Source organism: Caretta caretta, chromosome 25 (genome assembly GCF_965140235.1).
Source record: "Caretta caretta isolate rCarCar2 chromosome 25, rCarCar1.hap1, whole genome shotgun sequence".
NCBI classification, from domain to species: domain Eukaryota; kingdom Metazoa; phylum Chordata; order Testudines; family Cheloniidae; genus Caretta; species Caretta caretta.
The window spans coordinates 7,835,776-7,851,230 of NC_134230.1; the positions used below are offsets into that span (position 1 = coordinate 7,835,776).

At 57.4% G+C, this 15,455-nt stretch overlaps 1 protein-coding gene across 1 annotated transcript in view; it reads right to left on the minus strand.

Moving 5' to 3' along the window:
* The window catches only part of LOC125627177 (unconventional myosin-Vb), a 56,919-nt gene that overhangs the window by 23,896 nt on the left and 17,568 nt on the right, over positions 1-15,455 (minus strand). Inside the window, exons 9-21 of the mRNA XM_075123147.1 lie at positions 15,147-15,259; positions 14,595-14,860; positions 13,720-13,801; positions 11,747-11,887; positions 10,871-10,996; positions 9,256-9,339; positions 8,245-8,247; positions 7,502-7,654; positions 6,612-6,709; positions 6,133-6,219; positions 5,912-6,023; positions 3,893-4,104; positions 1,163-1,319 (exon numbers count right to left, since the gene is read on the minus strand). Coding sequence (XP_074979248.1) covers positions 1,163-1,319; positions 3,893-4,104; positions 5,912-6,023; positions 6,133-6,219; positions 6,612-6,709; positions 7,502-7,654; positions 8,245-8,247; positions 9,256-9,339; positions 10,871-10,996; positions 11,747-11,887; positions 13,720-13,801; positions 14,595-14,860; positions 15,147-15,259 — 1,634 coding nt within the window. The remainder of the gene's footprint in view (positions 1-1,162; positions 1,320-3,892; positions 4,105-5,911; positions 6,024-6,132; positions 6,220-6,611; positions 6,710-7,501; positions 7,655-8,244; positions 8,248-9,255; positions 9,340-10,870; positions 10,997-11,746; positions 11,888-13,719; positions 13,802-14,594; positions 14,861-15,146; positions 15,260-15,455) is intronic.

Consider the following 15,455-nt stretch of genomic DNA (forward strand, 5'->3'; position numbering starts at 1 on the left):
CAGTCCCAGAACCATGCCCCCCCCCCGACCCCACCCCGCGGAGTGGCCCTGGGAGCAGTTGGCTGGGAGCAGATCCAAGCCTGGACTCCAGGACAAGAACTGAGCCAGGCATCAAAATCCCGCCCATTTGCCCCCCAGCTCTAATTTGGTTCTGTGGGGTTTCTGCCCTTCACTTCGCAGCCTAGATTGGCCTCCGAGGATGCTCAGGAGATAGTCAGTGCCTATGCCTGGCCTAACTGTGGGAGCTCTGGAGCTGGAGCACCCATCAGAAAAAGATTGGTGGGTGCTGAGCACCCACCAATCAGCTGTTTGGCAGGGGGCACTTGCAGGGGTGGGAAGAAGCAGAGTGTTGGTGGGGCACACGGAGGGGGAGGAGGGTGGGACCTTGGAGAAGGGGGTGGGATGGGGGCAGGGCCACTGGGTGGAGCACCCAGCCGGAAAAGTGGAAGTTGGCACCTGTGAGGGCCTACACCAGGGACTGCTCCCCACAGAGAGGCTTTGGGCAGGTGTGGGGCGTGGGCTACTCCAGCGCGAGCTGCACCGGGCACTGGACCCGTGAGCCAGCGCAGCGACATGGTGAAGATCCCCCTTGCCTAGGCGTGCCCACCACCTTCGAGACCTCCTAGGAACCTGGTCACTCCTGAGGGTAGGGATGGGGTGGCTCCCAACAGGCGAGCTGACCCCCGCGCACCCTGAACGGGCCACCAGGCGCCCCAAGCGGCCCCATACCCCAGGCAGGAGAGTGATACACCTGCCTGGGGAGTGTCAGCACTACCCGCACACACTGCCTGCGGTTGGGGGTCGGGGGGGGGGAAGCTGCCCATGGGTACCCCCTCCCCATGCTAGGCCCCACACTCCCTGCACATGCCGGACAAGGAGTGAGCCAAACAGGTAACTGCTCTACCTTGTGGCAAGAGCCTGCAGCGAGAGAGGGATGAGTCTCTGCTCTATGGGGGTACTAAGCAAGGGGGCTCCCTCCAGATCCCAGGATGTACCTACCAGCCCTCACCCCTACGTTACATGGGGCTCCTGTAACCCCTCAGGACCCCCTTCCCCAAGGGCTGCACCCCCCCCAGCGCTGGGAGCACACCCAGGACGTCACCCTCTGAAGCCGCCGCCACGAGTGGATCCCCAACCCCACGGCTGCGGGCAGGGCTGGTACCTGGCAGTGCAGGCGCCTGGCGAACATGCCGCGGGCGAAGGCCTGGATGGTCACGGCTGCTGCCTGGCTGCGGAGGTACGAGCGCCTGGCCAGAGCCATCTTGAAGTTCTTCTGCAGGATGAGCGCGGCGCTGGTCCTCCTCAGGCCCCTGACGAGCCTGCACAAGGGCAACAGGCACTGGGCATGGGGAGCCAGAGCCCACTGGGGCAGGGCAGCAGAAGTTACACTCCCCCGCCCCCTCCAACCCCCAAGAAGGACAGAGCGACCCCTCACAGCACAGTCCCAGGGTCTACCCTAGCCCCTTACAGGCCCCCGCAGCAGAGACCCACCACCAGGTCCTGAGGCCAACCCCCCCCCCCCCGCGGCTCAGAGCTAGGGCACTGCTCCATTCACCCCCAAATGAGACCCAATTGCAGCTGCTGGCCTGGCACCAGCTTCTCCTGGCTCTCGTGTCTCTACTCTGGGATTTTTACAGTCGCTTTTGAAATGCGGCCACCTCTAGGGTGGAGCGTGGCTAGTGCCAGGTCCCCGCCTAGCCCTACACCTGATGTAGCTTTGGAATGCTGTTTGCCAGCCAGACACTCTGCATCAGCACTCTTAGCTGCTCCGTTCCAGTGGCTGGGTACAGCAACAGGCGAGGGTGTGATGGTGCCCCCCATAAGTCTTTATGGAAACATGCTTATGAATGTATATGACATAACTGGAATATGTTCTATGCTACATATGCAATGTAACATATCTATGTAAAGGTTATGATCTACTGAATCTATTAATCCTATTTGTATGCAGGGATCATTTTTGTATTTGAAGTTATGAATATTGGCCGTGTACTGCCTTGATTTCTAAATAACCTTAGTAGAGCATTTGGTCAGTTCCTGGAGAAAGGAATTCGCAAAGTTAAGTGCCCAATCAAGAAGCACTTAAGGAACAATGCATTTGGAAGGCTCCAATCCACATAAGAAGTCTTCCTGGAGACAGTCAAGATGCCATGTGGGCAATGGCTTCTGCCTGTAAAAACTGAGTCATGCATGGACATGTGACTTGCCCAGGTGACTCCAGAACTCCATCTTGGAGCTGGACTTTGCACAGGAGAGAGGAGCGGGGTCTCCACCCACAAGAGAAAGTCTATTTAAGCCCATGGGAAACCCCTCCATTTTGTCTTCAGCTGGCTAAGGAGATAGCCTCTCCACCCCAAAGGATACCTGAAAGAAACTGGAACAAAAGGACAGTAACTACAGGGGGTTTCGCAAAAAGAAAAGGAGTACTTGTGGCACCTTAGAGACGAACCAATTTATCTGAGCATGAGCTTTCGTGAGCTACAGCTCACTTCATCGGATGCATACCGTGGAAACTGCAGCAGATATTATATACACACAGAGATCATGAAACAATACCTCCTCCCACCCCACTGTCCTGCTGGTAGCAGCTTATCTAAAGTGATCATCAAGTTGGGCCATTTCCAGCACAAATCCAGGTTCTCACCCTCCACCCCCCCACACAAATTCACTCTCCTGCTGGTGATAGCCCATCCAAAGTGACAACTCTCTACACAATGTGCATGATACATTGTAGGGAGAGTGGTCACTTTGGATGAGCTATTACCAGCAGGATAGTGAGTTTGTGTGTGGGGTTTCTGGGAGGGGGGTGAGAACCTGGATTTGTGCAGGAAATGGCCCAACTTGATTATCATGCACATTGTGTAAAGAGTTGTCACTTTGGATGGGCTATCACCAGCAGGAGAGTGAATTTGTGTGGGGGGGTAGAGGGTGAGAAAACCTGGATTTGTGCTGGAAATGGCCCAACCTGATGATCACTTTAGATAAGCTATTACCAGCAGGACAGTGGGGTGGGAGGAGGTATTGTTTCATATTCTCTGTGTGTATATAAAGTCTGCTGCAGTTTCCACGGTATACATCCGATGAAGTGAGCTGTAGCTCACGAAAGCTCATGCTCAAATAAATTGGTTAGTCTCTAAGGTGCCACAAGTCCTCCTTTTCTTTTTGCAAATACAGACTAACACGGCTGTTACTCTGAAACCAGACTAGAAGGAGACTAGTCTGTAAAAGAGCTTTCTGGAACTGATGAGGTTTATCTGTATTCAGTTTGATTAGACATAAAAAACTTGCATGTTTTATTTTATTTTGCTTGGTAATTCACTGTGTTCTGTCGGTTACCACTTGGAACCCCTTAAATCCTACTTTCTGTATTTAATAAAATCACTTATTTATTAATTAACCCAGAGTATGTATTAATACTTGGGGGGAGGGGCAAAACAGCTGTGCATCTCTTTCTATTGGTGTTAGAGAGTGAACAATTTATGAGTTTACCCTGTATAAGCTTTATACAGGGTAAAACTGATTTATTTGGGGTTTGGGCCCCATTGGGAGTGGGGCATCTGAGTGTTGAAGACAGGCACACTTCTGTAAGCTGCTTTCAGTTAAGCCTACAGCTGTTAGTGGATGTGGTTCAGGCCTGGGTCTGGGTTTGCAGCAGGCTCCTGGGTCTGGCTCAAGCCAGGCAGGGCACTGAAGTCCTAAGCTGACCGGGCAAGAAAGCAGGAGCAGAAGCAGTCTTGGCACACCAGGGGGCAGCTCCAAGGGGGTTTCTGTGATCCAACCCATCACAGAGGGTGCCCAGAAATGGGTCTCCAGTGATGCCAAGGCAGAGCCACATCGATGCCTGGCTCAACCTGCCAGATGTGGGCAGCATCTGCAGGGCATCACCTCTCACCTCCGGGCCAAGAAGCCCCGGGAAAAGCGCTGGAGGCAGATGGCTGCAGCTCGCATACGCAAGAAGTGTCTCCTCCCCAGCCAGCAACGAAAGCTCTTCTGAATGAAGACACAGGCTGCTCTCAGCCTCCTGCCACGCAGCTCCTCCAGGAAGGCCACCTGGCCAGCACGGAAGAAGATCTTGCCCTTCCCGCACTGGTATTTGCTGGGGTCCTGTAGGAAGAGAACAGCGAGATCCATGACCAGGCAAGTACAACTGGGCGGAGCGAACTCAGACATGGGTGCTCCATGCTGCAGGCTTGGATAGCAGCAGTGCTGGGCGGGTCCTTCTGGGCACCAGGGCCTGGCTGGACAGACCCTCCTCCCACAGCTGACAGTGGGGCAGGGGAGGGGCTGCAGCATCCAGATCATCCCAGGGAGAGGGAGTATTAACTCTTTAGACACCTAACGCTCCCTCCAACTGGAGCGCTCCCAACACCGAGCTGCACAGCCAGGAGGTATCACTGGGACATGGGTCCCCAGAGGGTAAGCCGCCTGTCCCAGGTCAGATAGGCAGAGCTAGGGACTGAATCCTAGTGTTCCCCAGATGGTCTCCGGCCTGGGCGGAAAGGAAGCTGCAGCATGCAGAGACCGGCACAGGCCTCTGCCTGCCCAGAGAACGGGGACCCTCAACTTGGCCATGGACCAGCCTAACGCCGGCTTAGCACAGTCCAGTCAGCACCAGCTGGCAGCAGCTCACCCGGCTTACATGGCCCACCCATTGACTCAGATGCCCAGGACTGTTTGGGAAAAAAACCCCGGAGGATTTCAGCCAAAATCCTCAATATTCCAGTTTGGAAAGGCTGCTGCAATGCCTCCTGGGAGTTTAGTTCAGGGGCTTCTCGTGCCCCTTCTCTATAGCAGAGGCTCCCAAATGTTGCTCACTGTGGACCCCATTTCCCGATCTGCCAGCTGCCCATGTCCCCACACACTTCTCACCACAGATACTGTGTGCTCTTCACACTTCCTGGCTTTGGCCATCGGCGCAGGTTTCATGGTTATGTACAGATCTAGTTACAGGCACAATGTGTACGACCAAAAAACCCAACTAAGTTTGAGCTCAGTTAGACTGGACAGTTGCTGGGCAACTGAACCCGCATTGTACAGTGATTGGAGGCGAGGGATCTGTACGTCAGCATCACCCTGTATCTGTTCTCATTGGTACATCTTGTGTAAAATACGGTAGCTAATTTAAGTCAAGAAAGTCCCAGTTTTAAAGCTTCGTCTGAGTAGCCTATTAGGAAAATGCAATGAATCAATAAATAAAATCCACTGTTATGCAATTACTCCCACGTGCCCCACAGAGAGGCCTCGTGTACCCCCAGGGGCGCATGTCCCACAGTTATAGAGCAGGGGTTCCCAGAGGCAGGCTCCATGGTCAGAGACTCCTAGGACGAGCTGCTCGCCAGGAAGGCAGACTGGTGCATGGAGGAAAGGCAGCCCTCCCGGGGAGCCAGGCACACGAGAGATCCGGACCACCCCTCCCACCGGGCGATGCAGCGCTGTCTCCACAGGGAAGTTGGTGGCTTTCAGCAGAGTCGACGTTTCCCACGGGAGCGAGTTGCATTTGGCAGAGGGCTCTGGGCCAGGCGCCCTTCTGCCAGTCTCTAGGATGCCGTGGTAGCAGAGGGACACTGGGCAGGCTAGTCCCGTTATTGAGAGGAGACAGATACTGCAGCACCTGCAGGCAGCGATGCCTGGCCCCAGACACCTACTGCCGGAGGCTATGGCACAATCCAGATGGACTTGGCCCACGTGTTTCCTGCAATAGTGACCTCATTGCTAGGAGGGAAGGAAGGGCCCATCAAGCCCACACGGCCGGGTGCACCAGCAGGCAGCTCCCCTCAGGGCATGGAGGAGCGGGTGGGGCAGCACAAAAGGCTGGGTGCAGTAGCAGCGAGGGCCTTGGAGCCTAGAATTTAATCCCCTGCTGCCCCATTCAGGGTCCTCTCCCCCGGACAGCAACCCACAGGGCTCTTACCTTGAGCAGCCTCTTGAGGACAAGCTGGCAGGTCTGCCGCTCATCACCGCCCATCAGCTCCTCCGGGCGCATCAGAGCCCGGTACCTGCTGGAGAACTCCACGTACGTCCACCTGCGGAGAGGACAGAGGCCAGAGCCAACGGGGAGAGTTGGAGCACGCCAGGGACTCCAATGCCCCAGCGGAGAGGAGGGCAGGCAGGAAACTCCTGGCTTGGCCGTACCTGGATGGATAGCCAGAGGCGCTGATCTGAATGGTTTCCAGGACCCCACAGGCTCTCAGCTGCTCGACTGCTCGCTTGGCATCAAACCTAGATCAGAGAGAGAGTCAGCGCCCTCCGAGCGAGGGTTCCTTAGGGCACGTGGCAGGTTTGGATCTGCCATGCTGCCCTCAGCCCAGGCCTGGGCCGGCCACCTCCTTGTTGACTGTTCATGGTGCAGCCACCTGCAGAGGCGCCAAGGGGAATGAGGCAGCTGGGTTGCAGCTCCCAATCCGGCTGCACAGCTGCTCGGGACAGCAAGGGAAGTCGCCCGGCTCTGCACTGGACCAAGGAGGCAGCCAAGTTTGCTACTGCAGAGCCGGAACAGACTGCTACTAGTCTCACAAGAGCTCCTTGGTGATGCGGGTTCCCCAGACAGCAGCTCTGGCTGGAGTCTCCCCCGCTCCAGCCCCCGCCCCATCGCAAAGCTGCCAGGCACTCACTCGAAGGGCCGCTTGCGGTCGTTGGGTGTGATGCAGCGTACGTAGTGGGGCACGGTGCTGCTCAGGGTCTCCATGAGCTTGTGCAGCGATGCTTTGAACTGCAGGGGACAGAGCGAGGTGGCTTAGGTCTGGGTGTGGATGCAGTGCCCCAGAGGGGAGCCAGGGCTCCCGAGCAGGCTCGGATCTTGTCCTCAGCAGAGCGAAGAGGCTTCTGGATTCCCTGGGGAGGGTTGGGGGCCCACCAGAGCTGCATTTCCCACTGCCCTTCATGGGCACAGGCAAGGGGCCTGGCAGTGGGTGGGCAGCAGAGAGCACCAGGACCCATTGTCCTAAGCTGAAGGCTGGTCCAAGGGAGGAGCGGAACCCCTGCATGCAGCCCCTGGATACCCAGCTGCCCCTTTCCAGGCCACCTTCTCACCTGGCAGCACTATTTGGGGCTTTGGGTGCTGATAAGCCTCTGAGCAGCCTGGAACCAGAGACCCCAGCCCACCAAGCCTGTGGGTCTGCAGCTAAACTTGGCAGCTCAGACCAGCCCCAGCAGGCGGCAGAGTCTGAGAACGTCCGAGTGCTTGGGCCCATCTCTCCTCACCACCCAGCAAGAGTGTTTGGAGCATCTCACTGCCGGGTCACAGATCCCTCCCCTGGGAGGGAAAGGCCCCGACTACCAACTGTGCTGAGCACCTGCTGGCCTCTGGGGACAGCAGGATTTGTAGGGGCTCAGCACCTCTCAGGCAGAGCCAGCCCAGGAACATTTCCTGGCAGTGGAGGAGGAATCTGTTCAGCACGTTGAGAAGCCGGGAGGGGTTTGCACAGGGGTGGATGCTCGATGCTGCGTTAAAAGGGGGTAGTGACATGGGGAGGGCATAGGGCACGCCAGCCCCGCTGTGTACCTGGGTGGAGATGGGTTTCCTGTGCTCCTTGTCAGTAGCTGGCAGAGACCTCCTGCCAGGGCGGACGGTCACCCTGGACCCATGCGACCTGCGGGAGGGTAGGGCGATGCTGCTGTCCCCCTCCTCCGGGAAGAGCTCGGCCAGCAGCGCAGACTGGGTGGGGAGACATCAGAAGGATCAGAGCCAGCCGCAGGCCATGAGTGACACCTACTGGCCAGCAGGAACAGGCAGCCAGCAACCCCGAGCCCTATTGCAAGGGCCAGCCCCACGGCTCCCAGAGCTACTGTGGGGAGCCACCGAGCCAGCTGCATGAGAACTGCAGGCCCTGCAGCAGGACGCAGCCCTCCCCACAGCTGCCCCAGTGCTACTCATGGGCCTCTCTGCACCAGCTGGGGCGTTGGGCAAAGAGTTCGACCCGCATAGGGCCCCGCGGAGCCACGGGCAGCATGGATCTGAGCCTGGGGTCAGTATAGAGCACGACAGGCACCAGCCCAGCCTCTGTGTGTCCCCGGGTTAGGAGCAGCTCATCCCTGCTCCCAGTCAGGATAAGTAGCAGCCACAGCCCAGAGTCCCCCGCCCATTGCAACGCACCCTAGGGCTGCGGCCCCTCCATGTCGTGTGATGAAACCTGCAGGAAAACATCCAGCCAGAACTGGCAACTTGCAGGCTCAGCCACCAGTCCCTGTGAGCACCCGCAGCAGACGGAGAGTGGCCTGTGACTCCTACCCCGTGGGACCACTTACCTTCTGCAGATCCACGGGACAGCAACGAGGGGGTGGTGGGGGAGAGAAATGACAAACCGATTAGTTTAGCAGCAGCGTCACTGTTGCTTTGTCTGCCGACCTTCCCCCCCTCCCCAGCCCAGGTTAACAGCTCCCAGAGTCTAGCATCCCACATTGCAACAGTGGCCTGGAGCCCCAGCACAGCAGTGAGTGAGTGTCCCTGCCCCCCGCCGAGCTTCCCATTCCCAGCCACCAGCTCTGCTGGTGAGGCCTGGCCTGTTGGGCTTGCACAGGCCATTCCCATCCCAGGGGGGGTCTAGCCAGGCAGCTGCTTTACAGGTCAGTTTACAAAAGCATGGGTTTATTTTTGGGAGCCCCCCCACACCAAGAGAAATAGAGGTCTGGCGCCCCCTGGTGGAGGTGAGTCTTCATTTTCTGACCCACCCACAGCTGAGTCTGCACCAAGCCTTTGCAGCAGCAGCTCACGGCAGCAGAGAAGGGGGCCTGACAACTCAGGGCACCATGGACGGGACACGACCGGACCCCAGTTAGTCGTTTCCTACATTGCTCCCCTGGCATCTGGCCTCTGCACCATAGCTCTCATCACCCCCCGCACCCCCGACACACACACACACACACACCCCCACCCACCCCATGGAGTGAGGGCTCAGGGTGGGTGCAGCTTTTGTCCTTATGGCAGGACATGTGGGTCCCCACCTTGGCACCCAGTGAGGACACTGTGCCCCCCTCTTCCCCCCCAGGTCAATTGTGTTGACAAGATCTTTTTGTTTGCAAATTTGAATACTAGGGCTCCCCTGCCACTCCAGGTTTGCTTGTGGGGGGGTGCACACGCAGGTTTGCCAGGGCACTTCTCCCCAAGATGCCAGCACTGCTCCTTCTGACCCACGTGACGATCCCCATCCCGGCACAGGATGGGGATGAACTTCAGATGACACCCGTCTACCACCTTCCTCTGTGCAGTCTGCTGCCAAGCGCCCCACCCCCACCCCGCTGGGAGGTCCATGGGCTCACCTTGCTGGCTCGGAGGAGCCCGATCAGCTCTGCATGGACAGTGTCTTGGTTCTTCTCCAGGAACCCACTGCACTGGTACTCCACCTGTGGGTGAACACGGCATGCAGGAGGCCTTATCAGCTCCAGGCTAGGACAGCCTCAGGGTCTCCTGGGACAATTCAGAGCCCAGAGGTCTCCAGAGCAGAGGTACTGGGGGTGGGGGAAATCAAAGCCAAGGGGAGCTGGTGCCTAAAGCCCTTGGGCCTTTGAGAAGCCCCAGCCCGTTTGTACCAGGTGGATGGGAGTTCGATGCTTGTTACACAGGAGGGGTGGTGAAGAATTTTGCCTAAATAGGTATTTTTTAAAAAAGCAGACTGCCCTCACAGAGCCAGGTCCAGCCCTCAGCAAGGTGAGCCCTGGTGTCATTCCCAAATGCTGGCTGCAGCTGGAATTCTCTGTTTAACCCATGCAGACAAAACACCCCCACCCCACCCCTGCCCAGGCCAGACAGAAGTGTCAGGCTGGAAGGGGCCTCAGGAGTGGTCTAGTCCTGCCCACAGCACCCGCTCCAAAGGGACTAGAGCCCCACGCCCCAGCACAGACTGCTCAGGGTCCCAGTGGCCTCTGGGAGTCGGAGACTCAAAGCTCACCAGCCTGCCTGGGATGCTCTAACTAAAACCCAGAGGGGCTGGAAGCTCTCTCAGAGTGGCAGCTGGTGCCATGGATGCTCCCAGTGGGTGCCAGCTAGGGTGGGGGGTGTCTCATGGTATTCAGGCAGTGCCACTTGCAGCCACACCCCAACATCAGTGGAGAGACCGTCTCTAGACGCTGGATTCTCCAGAGAGGTCTAGTTTGATCTGCACCAGCTGGTCCAGGCCAGGCCAGTCATTCACCAGCAGTTCCCCTCTCTGCAGAAATGCTGTGCCTTTTATCTCGCTTCTCCCAGCGAGCCTTGCGCCGAGCCTACAAGTCACCTGATCTCTAGGAACTACGAGTCCCAGGATCCCTTGCACTGTGCAGTGCAGAACAGCGAGCTTGTTTCACAGTGCTACAGATGTGTATTTAGGCACATGACCCCTCCAGCATATCCCAGCCAGAGCTCAGACTCCAGCCACTGGCTGCCTTCTAACTGAGCCTGCTTTGTTTTCAGTCCCATCACCATTCCAGGAGCCCACTCAGCCCTGGAACGAGGGGCAGGAGGGGGCCAGCTGCAGACCCACTGGGCCCTGGTGCACAGGGAGGTGGCTTTCGCCTGCAGCCAGCCTCCTGGGCACCCAGCCCCAGTGGAGCGCGGACAGGAGCAGGCGGGCACCGCAGTGACATTGCGGAAGCATGAGCTTTACAGCTGAAGTCCTGGGCCAGCTGAGTTCCCACCTGCTTTGGGAGAGCCCCACTTCTCCCAACGGGCGCCACAAGGAGTCCGGTGGGGTTATATGACAGCATTCGTTTGGGAGAGAAAACTTCAGTGTTCAGAGTGTCTGGATTTCTCCAAGACAGACTTCCCAGCCAGCTCCATTCTCACCCCAGCTCAGACAGACCCTAACTTGGGCAAGTCTCATAGCCTCTCCTATAGGCCAGTGGCCCCCCCACCCACCTGGGCCCTGGGGACCTTGCCCCCACCCCTGGGCCCTCCTACCTGGCCTGCGAAGTGGTGGACAATGAAGGCATCTGTGGACATCTTGGGCTTCTGGAAGTGGGGGCTGTGGTGAAGGTGCCTGTCATAGAGCTTCTGAGCCCAGCTCACGTCGCTGCCGTTGGGCATCTGGAAGGCAGAGAAGGCGAGTCAGACAGCAGGAGGCCTGAGGAACAGGACGCACTCTGTTGCCCCTAGGTAGGGCAGCCACCTGCAGCTAGGGATTTAGACTACTTGATTCCAAGGCCAGATGGGACCATTGCAATCCGGGCTGACCTCCTGTACGAGCCAGGCCAGAGAGCTATCCCCAAAATCATTCCTAGAGCCCATCTCAGAAACACCATCCCATCTTCATTTAATCAATCAGCAGCAGCAGCGATGGAGAATCCACCACGAGCCTTGGTAAATTGTTCCAACCGCTACTCTGGCTGTCAAAAATGTATGCCCTTCCTCCACTGAAAGGGCACTTTGTCTAGCTTCAATTTCCAGCCATTGGATTATGTAAGACCTTTCCCTGCTAGAGTGCAGAGCCCATTATTAAATACTTGTTCCCCACACAGCTTCAGATAGTCAAGTCACCCCTTAACTTTCTCTTTGTTAAGGTAACTAGATTGAGCTCCTCGTGGCTCTCACCATCAGCCAGATTTTCCTTTGATCAGTTTCCTGGCTTTTCTCCGAAATCCCTCCAATTTAGAAGCTGTAAGCTATTCCCCCCGCAGGGTTTTTGTTTGAGAACAGGTTGTCTCAGGCCTAGGACAAGAGACTGTCCCATTACACAGGCTGGAAGGAGAGCGCTGGACCCTCATGCCCCCCTTCCCCAAGCTGGCATCGCCCACAGATGTGCTGCTGGCCTCCCGGTAAAGCAGGAAGGACGCTCACCTTGCACTCCTCATTCAGCAGGTCCAGAATGCCCAGCTTGGCCTCAATGAGGTCGATGCAAGGCTGGTTGTCGTAGAAGTCGATGAAGGTCCAGGGGATCTCCTCCTTCATGTATTCCTCCTGCTCCAGCTTAAAGACATGCTACGGGGGAGGGATGGGAACGGGATCAGAGCTCTTCATAGAATATCAGGGACCTCAGGAGGTCATCTAGTCCAACCCCCTGCTCAAAGCAGGGCCAATCCCCAATTTTTGTCCCAGATCCCTAAATGGCCCCCTCAAGGATTGAACTCACAACCCTGGGTTTAGCAGGCCAATGGTCAAACCCCTGAGCTATCTGCACAGGGTTGGGAGAGCAGTAGCCAGAGTTTGGTCTAGGTTTCAGTGGACCCTGCACTGTTGCCCGACTGCCAAGCCAGCGGGCCAGCCCTTCTGCCTGGGAAGCTGCTTGGAGATGCAAACCACAAGGGCCCTTCTGGCCATGCCACACAGACTTTAAGTGACCACAGGCTGCAGGGAGGGGAGAATCGGGCCCTAGGCTGCCTGCTATGGTAGTTTGCCTCCAGCAGCTTTGCACAACCCTGCCAGGACAGGACTGGGATTCAGGGAACTGTTGTAAGGTCCACTCAGGTGTTGAGTCACCAGAACAGCATTCTGCATGGGGGCAGGTCCCTACCTTCCCAGCAGGACCCTGCTCCATTTTCTCTGGTCATAGCCCTTACTCTGCAGGGGGGGCACTCCGAGCCGAGAGCCCCCTGCAGGGGCCGTTCAGAGGCTTCCGTTCCACAATGGAATCAGGTGCCCGATTCCCCTGGGCTCTTTTGACATTTCCAGCCCTCCAGGCTAACCAGCACCCAACACGCTAGACAAGCACAGCGCCCAGAGACTGACCTCCAACGGAGACCAGACTAGCAAATACCCCAGCTGCCCAAGAGCCATTAGTAGTGACATCAGCTGAACCCCCAGCCCTTGGGCAAACGTGGCATTCACTCTCCAAACAAGCAGAAGCCTCGTGAGCCAAGGGAACGTCAGACAGGGACAAGATCAGTTTACACTTTTTTGCAGCACACTATTTAGTGGCTTCGTGTCTCTTCGCAGCTCCGTATCATTAGCGGAGTCAGCAGGGGACAGATACCATTTGGCAGGAAGTTCCCCTGATTTTCAAACTCTGTTCAAACGTGGAATGAAGATTTTAAAAAGTTTTCAACAAAATGAAACTTTAAGAAAGTTGTTTTGATTTGATCAATTTGTTCCAATTTTGACTATTAGCTTTTTTATTATGATTAAAGTCTTTGTATAAACGGAGTTGTGTTTCAAGAAAAAACGAGCCTGTTCCTAAAATGTTCAATTGGGACACTGACCGAAATGGTGTCAAAACTGACCCTTTGGAAAAACAAAAACACAAAACATTTTTGTTGGAAAATTGAAACCAAAAAAGTTCCCAGCCAGCTCCAGACATTAGGGGTTTGTGGGGAACACGGAGCTCCAGCCCTACCGGTGGCCGGTTCTCTGGTGAACGCTCTAACAGCTGCCCAGGGACTTCTGAGCACGGTTACAGGCGCAGCCTAACTGGTCTCCGCACTAAGGCGCCAGGCCCGGAATTCAATATGCAGGTGTCAAACTCAGTTGAACTAGCAGAAACTATCTGTTCTTAAGAGCCATCTCGGGCAGTCTTTCAAGGCTCCCCTAGGGCGCGGAGGGGGAGGGGTGTTGGCAATTGCTACCACACCCACAGCATGCTGCCTGCTGCTCTTTGAGAGCGGCCGGAGGACACCAGGCTTGGGACAGAGCAGTGAGGGGAGAACAGACTTCAGGTACCCAGTGACCTTCCCCAGCTAATTCAGTTGTTAGTTTGTTTTACCGTAGCACCCAGGAGCCCCAGTCATGGACCCGGGGCCCACTGCGCTAGGCGCTGTACAGACACCAGACCCCCTGCAAGGGTTCCGGAGCCTGGCAGGAGCGGGGGCAGCACTGACCAGGTTGAAGTGCTGCTGCAGCTTCTCGTTGGCATAGTTGATGCAGAACTGCTCGAAGCTGTTTTCTGGGAACGTCTCAAACCTGGGGGAGAGATGGGGTGGGGGTGAGGACGACGACAGGGGAGCTGACAGGGTCTCTCCAAGGGTTTGTGCTTTTAAACAAGGAGAATTAGTGGGGGAAATAAATCCAGCCGAGTTTAGTGCTGGAGCAAAGAGGATCCCTGGGCCTTACACACTCCTCTCCATCCCATTAGCTTCTGCAATGCCCCCAGTTGCCCTGAACCCTCGTACCTTCCAGAGGGGGTGGCGTACGATAGCCTCTAGGCAGGAGCCCAGCAGGGATGGCCAGGGAGCACTCACCAGCGAGAGCAGAAGATGGGGATGGGAAGAGGGACACTGCTATGGTCCACAGCTGGCCAAGCCCAGTGAGCGCAGACAACCAGAGCCACTCACTAGCTTGGCCCAGCCATATACCCTTGTCTTGGCCACACAGGGCTGGAGTTGGATTTCCCAGACTGCCAGGTAGGCACCCGCTCCCCACCAGGGGGGAAAAAAAGGAACAGAGGGGACCAGGAGAACTAGGACCTGCCAGCTCAGAAGACCCCGGAGGAGACTGTCCAGGGAACTGGCCAGGTGTGTGGAGAAAGGATCACCCAGGCAGTCCATGCTCTGAGGCCGTATCACCTGGTTACTGTGGGGCACCTACCAGCTCACTAGTATGGAGAGGTTTTGCCAGGAAGGAGCCCATGCAGGTTGGCTCCCCTCTGAGCAGGCACAGACCCCTCCTTCACATGGGGGGTGCGCAGAGGCTGGTCCAGCCTCCGTGCGGGGCCTGAAGCGAGGAAGGCTGGACTCAACGCAGGCCCGGTCCTTACCCGTAGATGTCCAGGATGCCGATGGAGGCGTGCTGCCTGCAGGATGCCCGCAGGGCTTTGTTGATCCTGCTCACGATCCACTTGAAGAGCTGCCCGTAGATGTGCTTGGCCAGGGCATCGCGGGAGTTCAGGGCCTGCCGCCTGGACATGGGCTTCACGTAGGTCTCGCCGGCTGTGACCAGCTTGCGGTTGCAGAGCCAGCGTGACACCTGGGACTTCTCCACACCCAGCAGAGAGCAGAAGAGGCCCAGGGCTTCGCCGTCTGGCTGCATGGAGACAGAACCCTCTGGTCGCTGTGGGGCAGGGAGCGACCCCATGACACCCAGCTAGTACTGGGATAGCCTCCGGGGGGCTCGGCAGAGCACCCCACTCCGAGCCAACAGCCCAAGGCCCATCCAGCCGCCCCTCACCAGCCTGGCCCCCTCACCTCTAGCTTGGCTGAGGCAAGGGCCACCCTCGTCAGCCGGGCCCCCCGCTACGCCCAGGGCTGCGGGTTACTGGAGAGGGGACACCCACCGAGCGCTGCAGGGTGGAGGGAGCTTACCAGCTTACCTCAGTGAAGCAGCTCTCCCCGTGCCGGTCCTTTGCGCGGAGCTGGATGTTGCCCAGATGCAGGATAGAGGCCAGGATGCTGAACAGTTCCAGCTGGTTTGACTCATGGACCCCTGCAGAGCACACAGCACATTGTGCCGCACCAGGCCAGGAGCCGGGCATCCCCATGGAGAGGGCCACTAGCCGCTCTTCCTCCCGCGTTGCCCCAGGACAGCTTCAGCTCAGACAAGGAGCAAGTTCCAGCCACGCCCCCTCAGCTGTGACGTGGGGGCAGGTTGGGTGGAAGGAGCACAGAGCTCTGCGCACCCC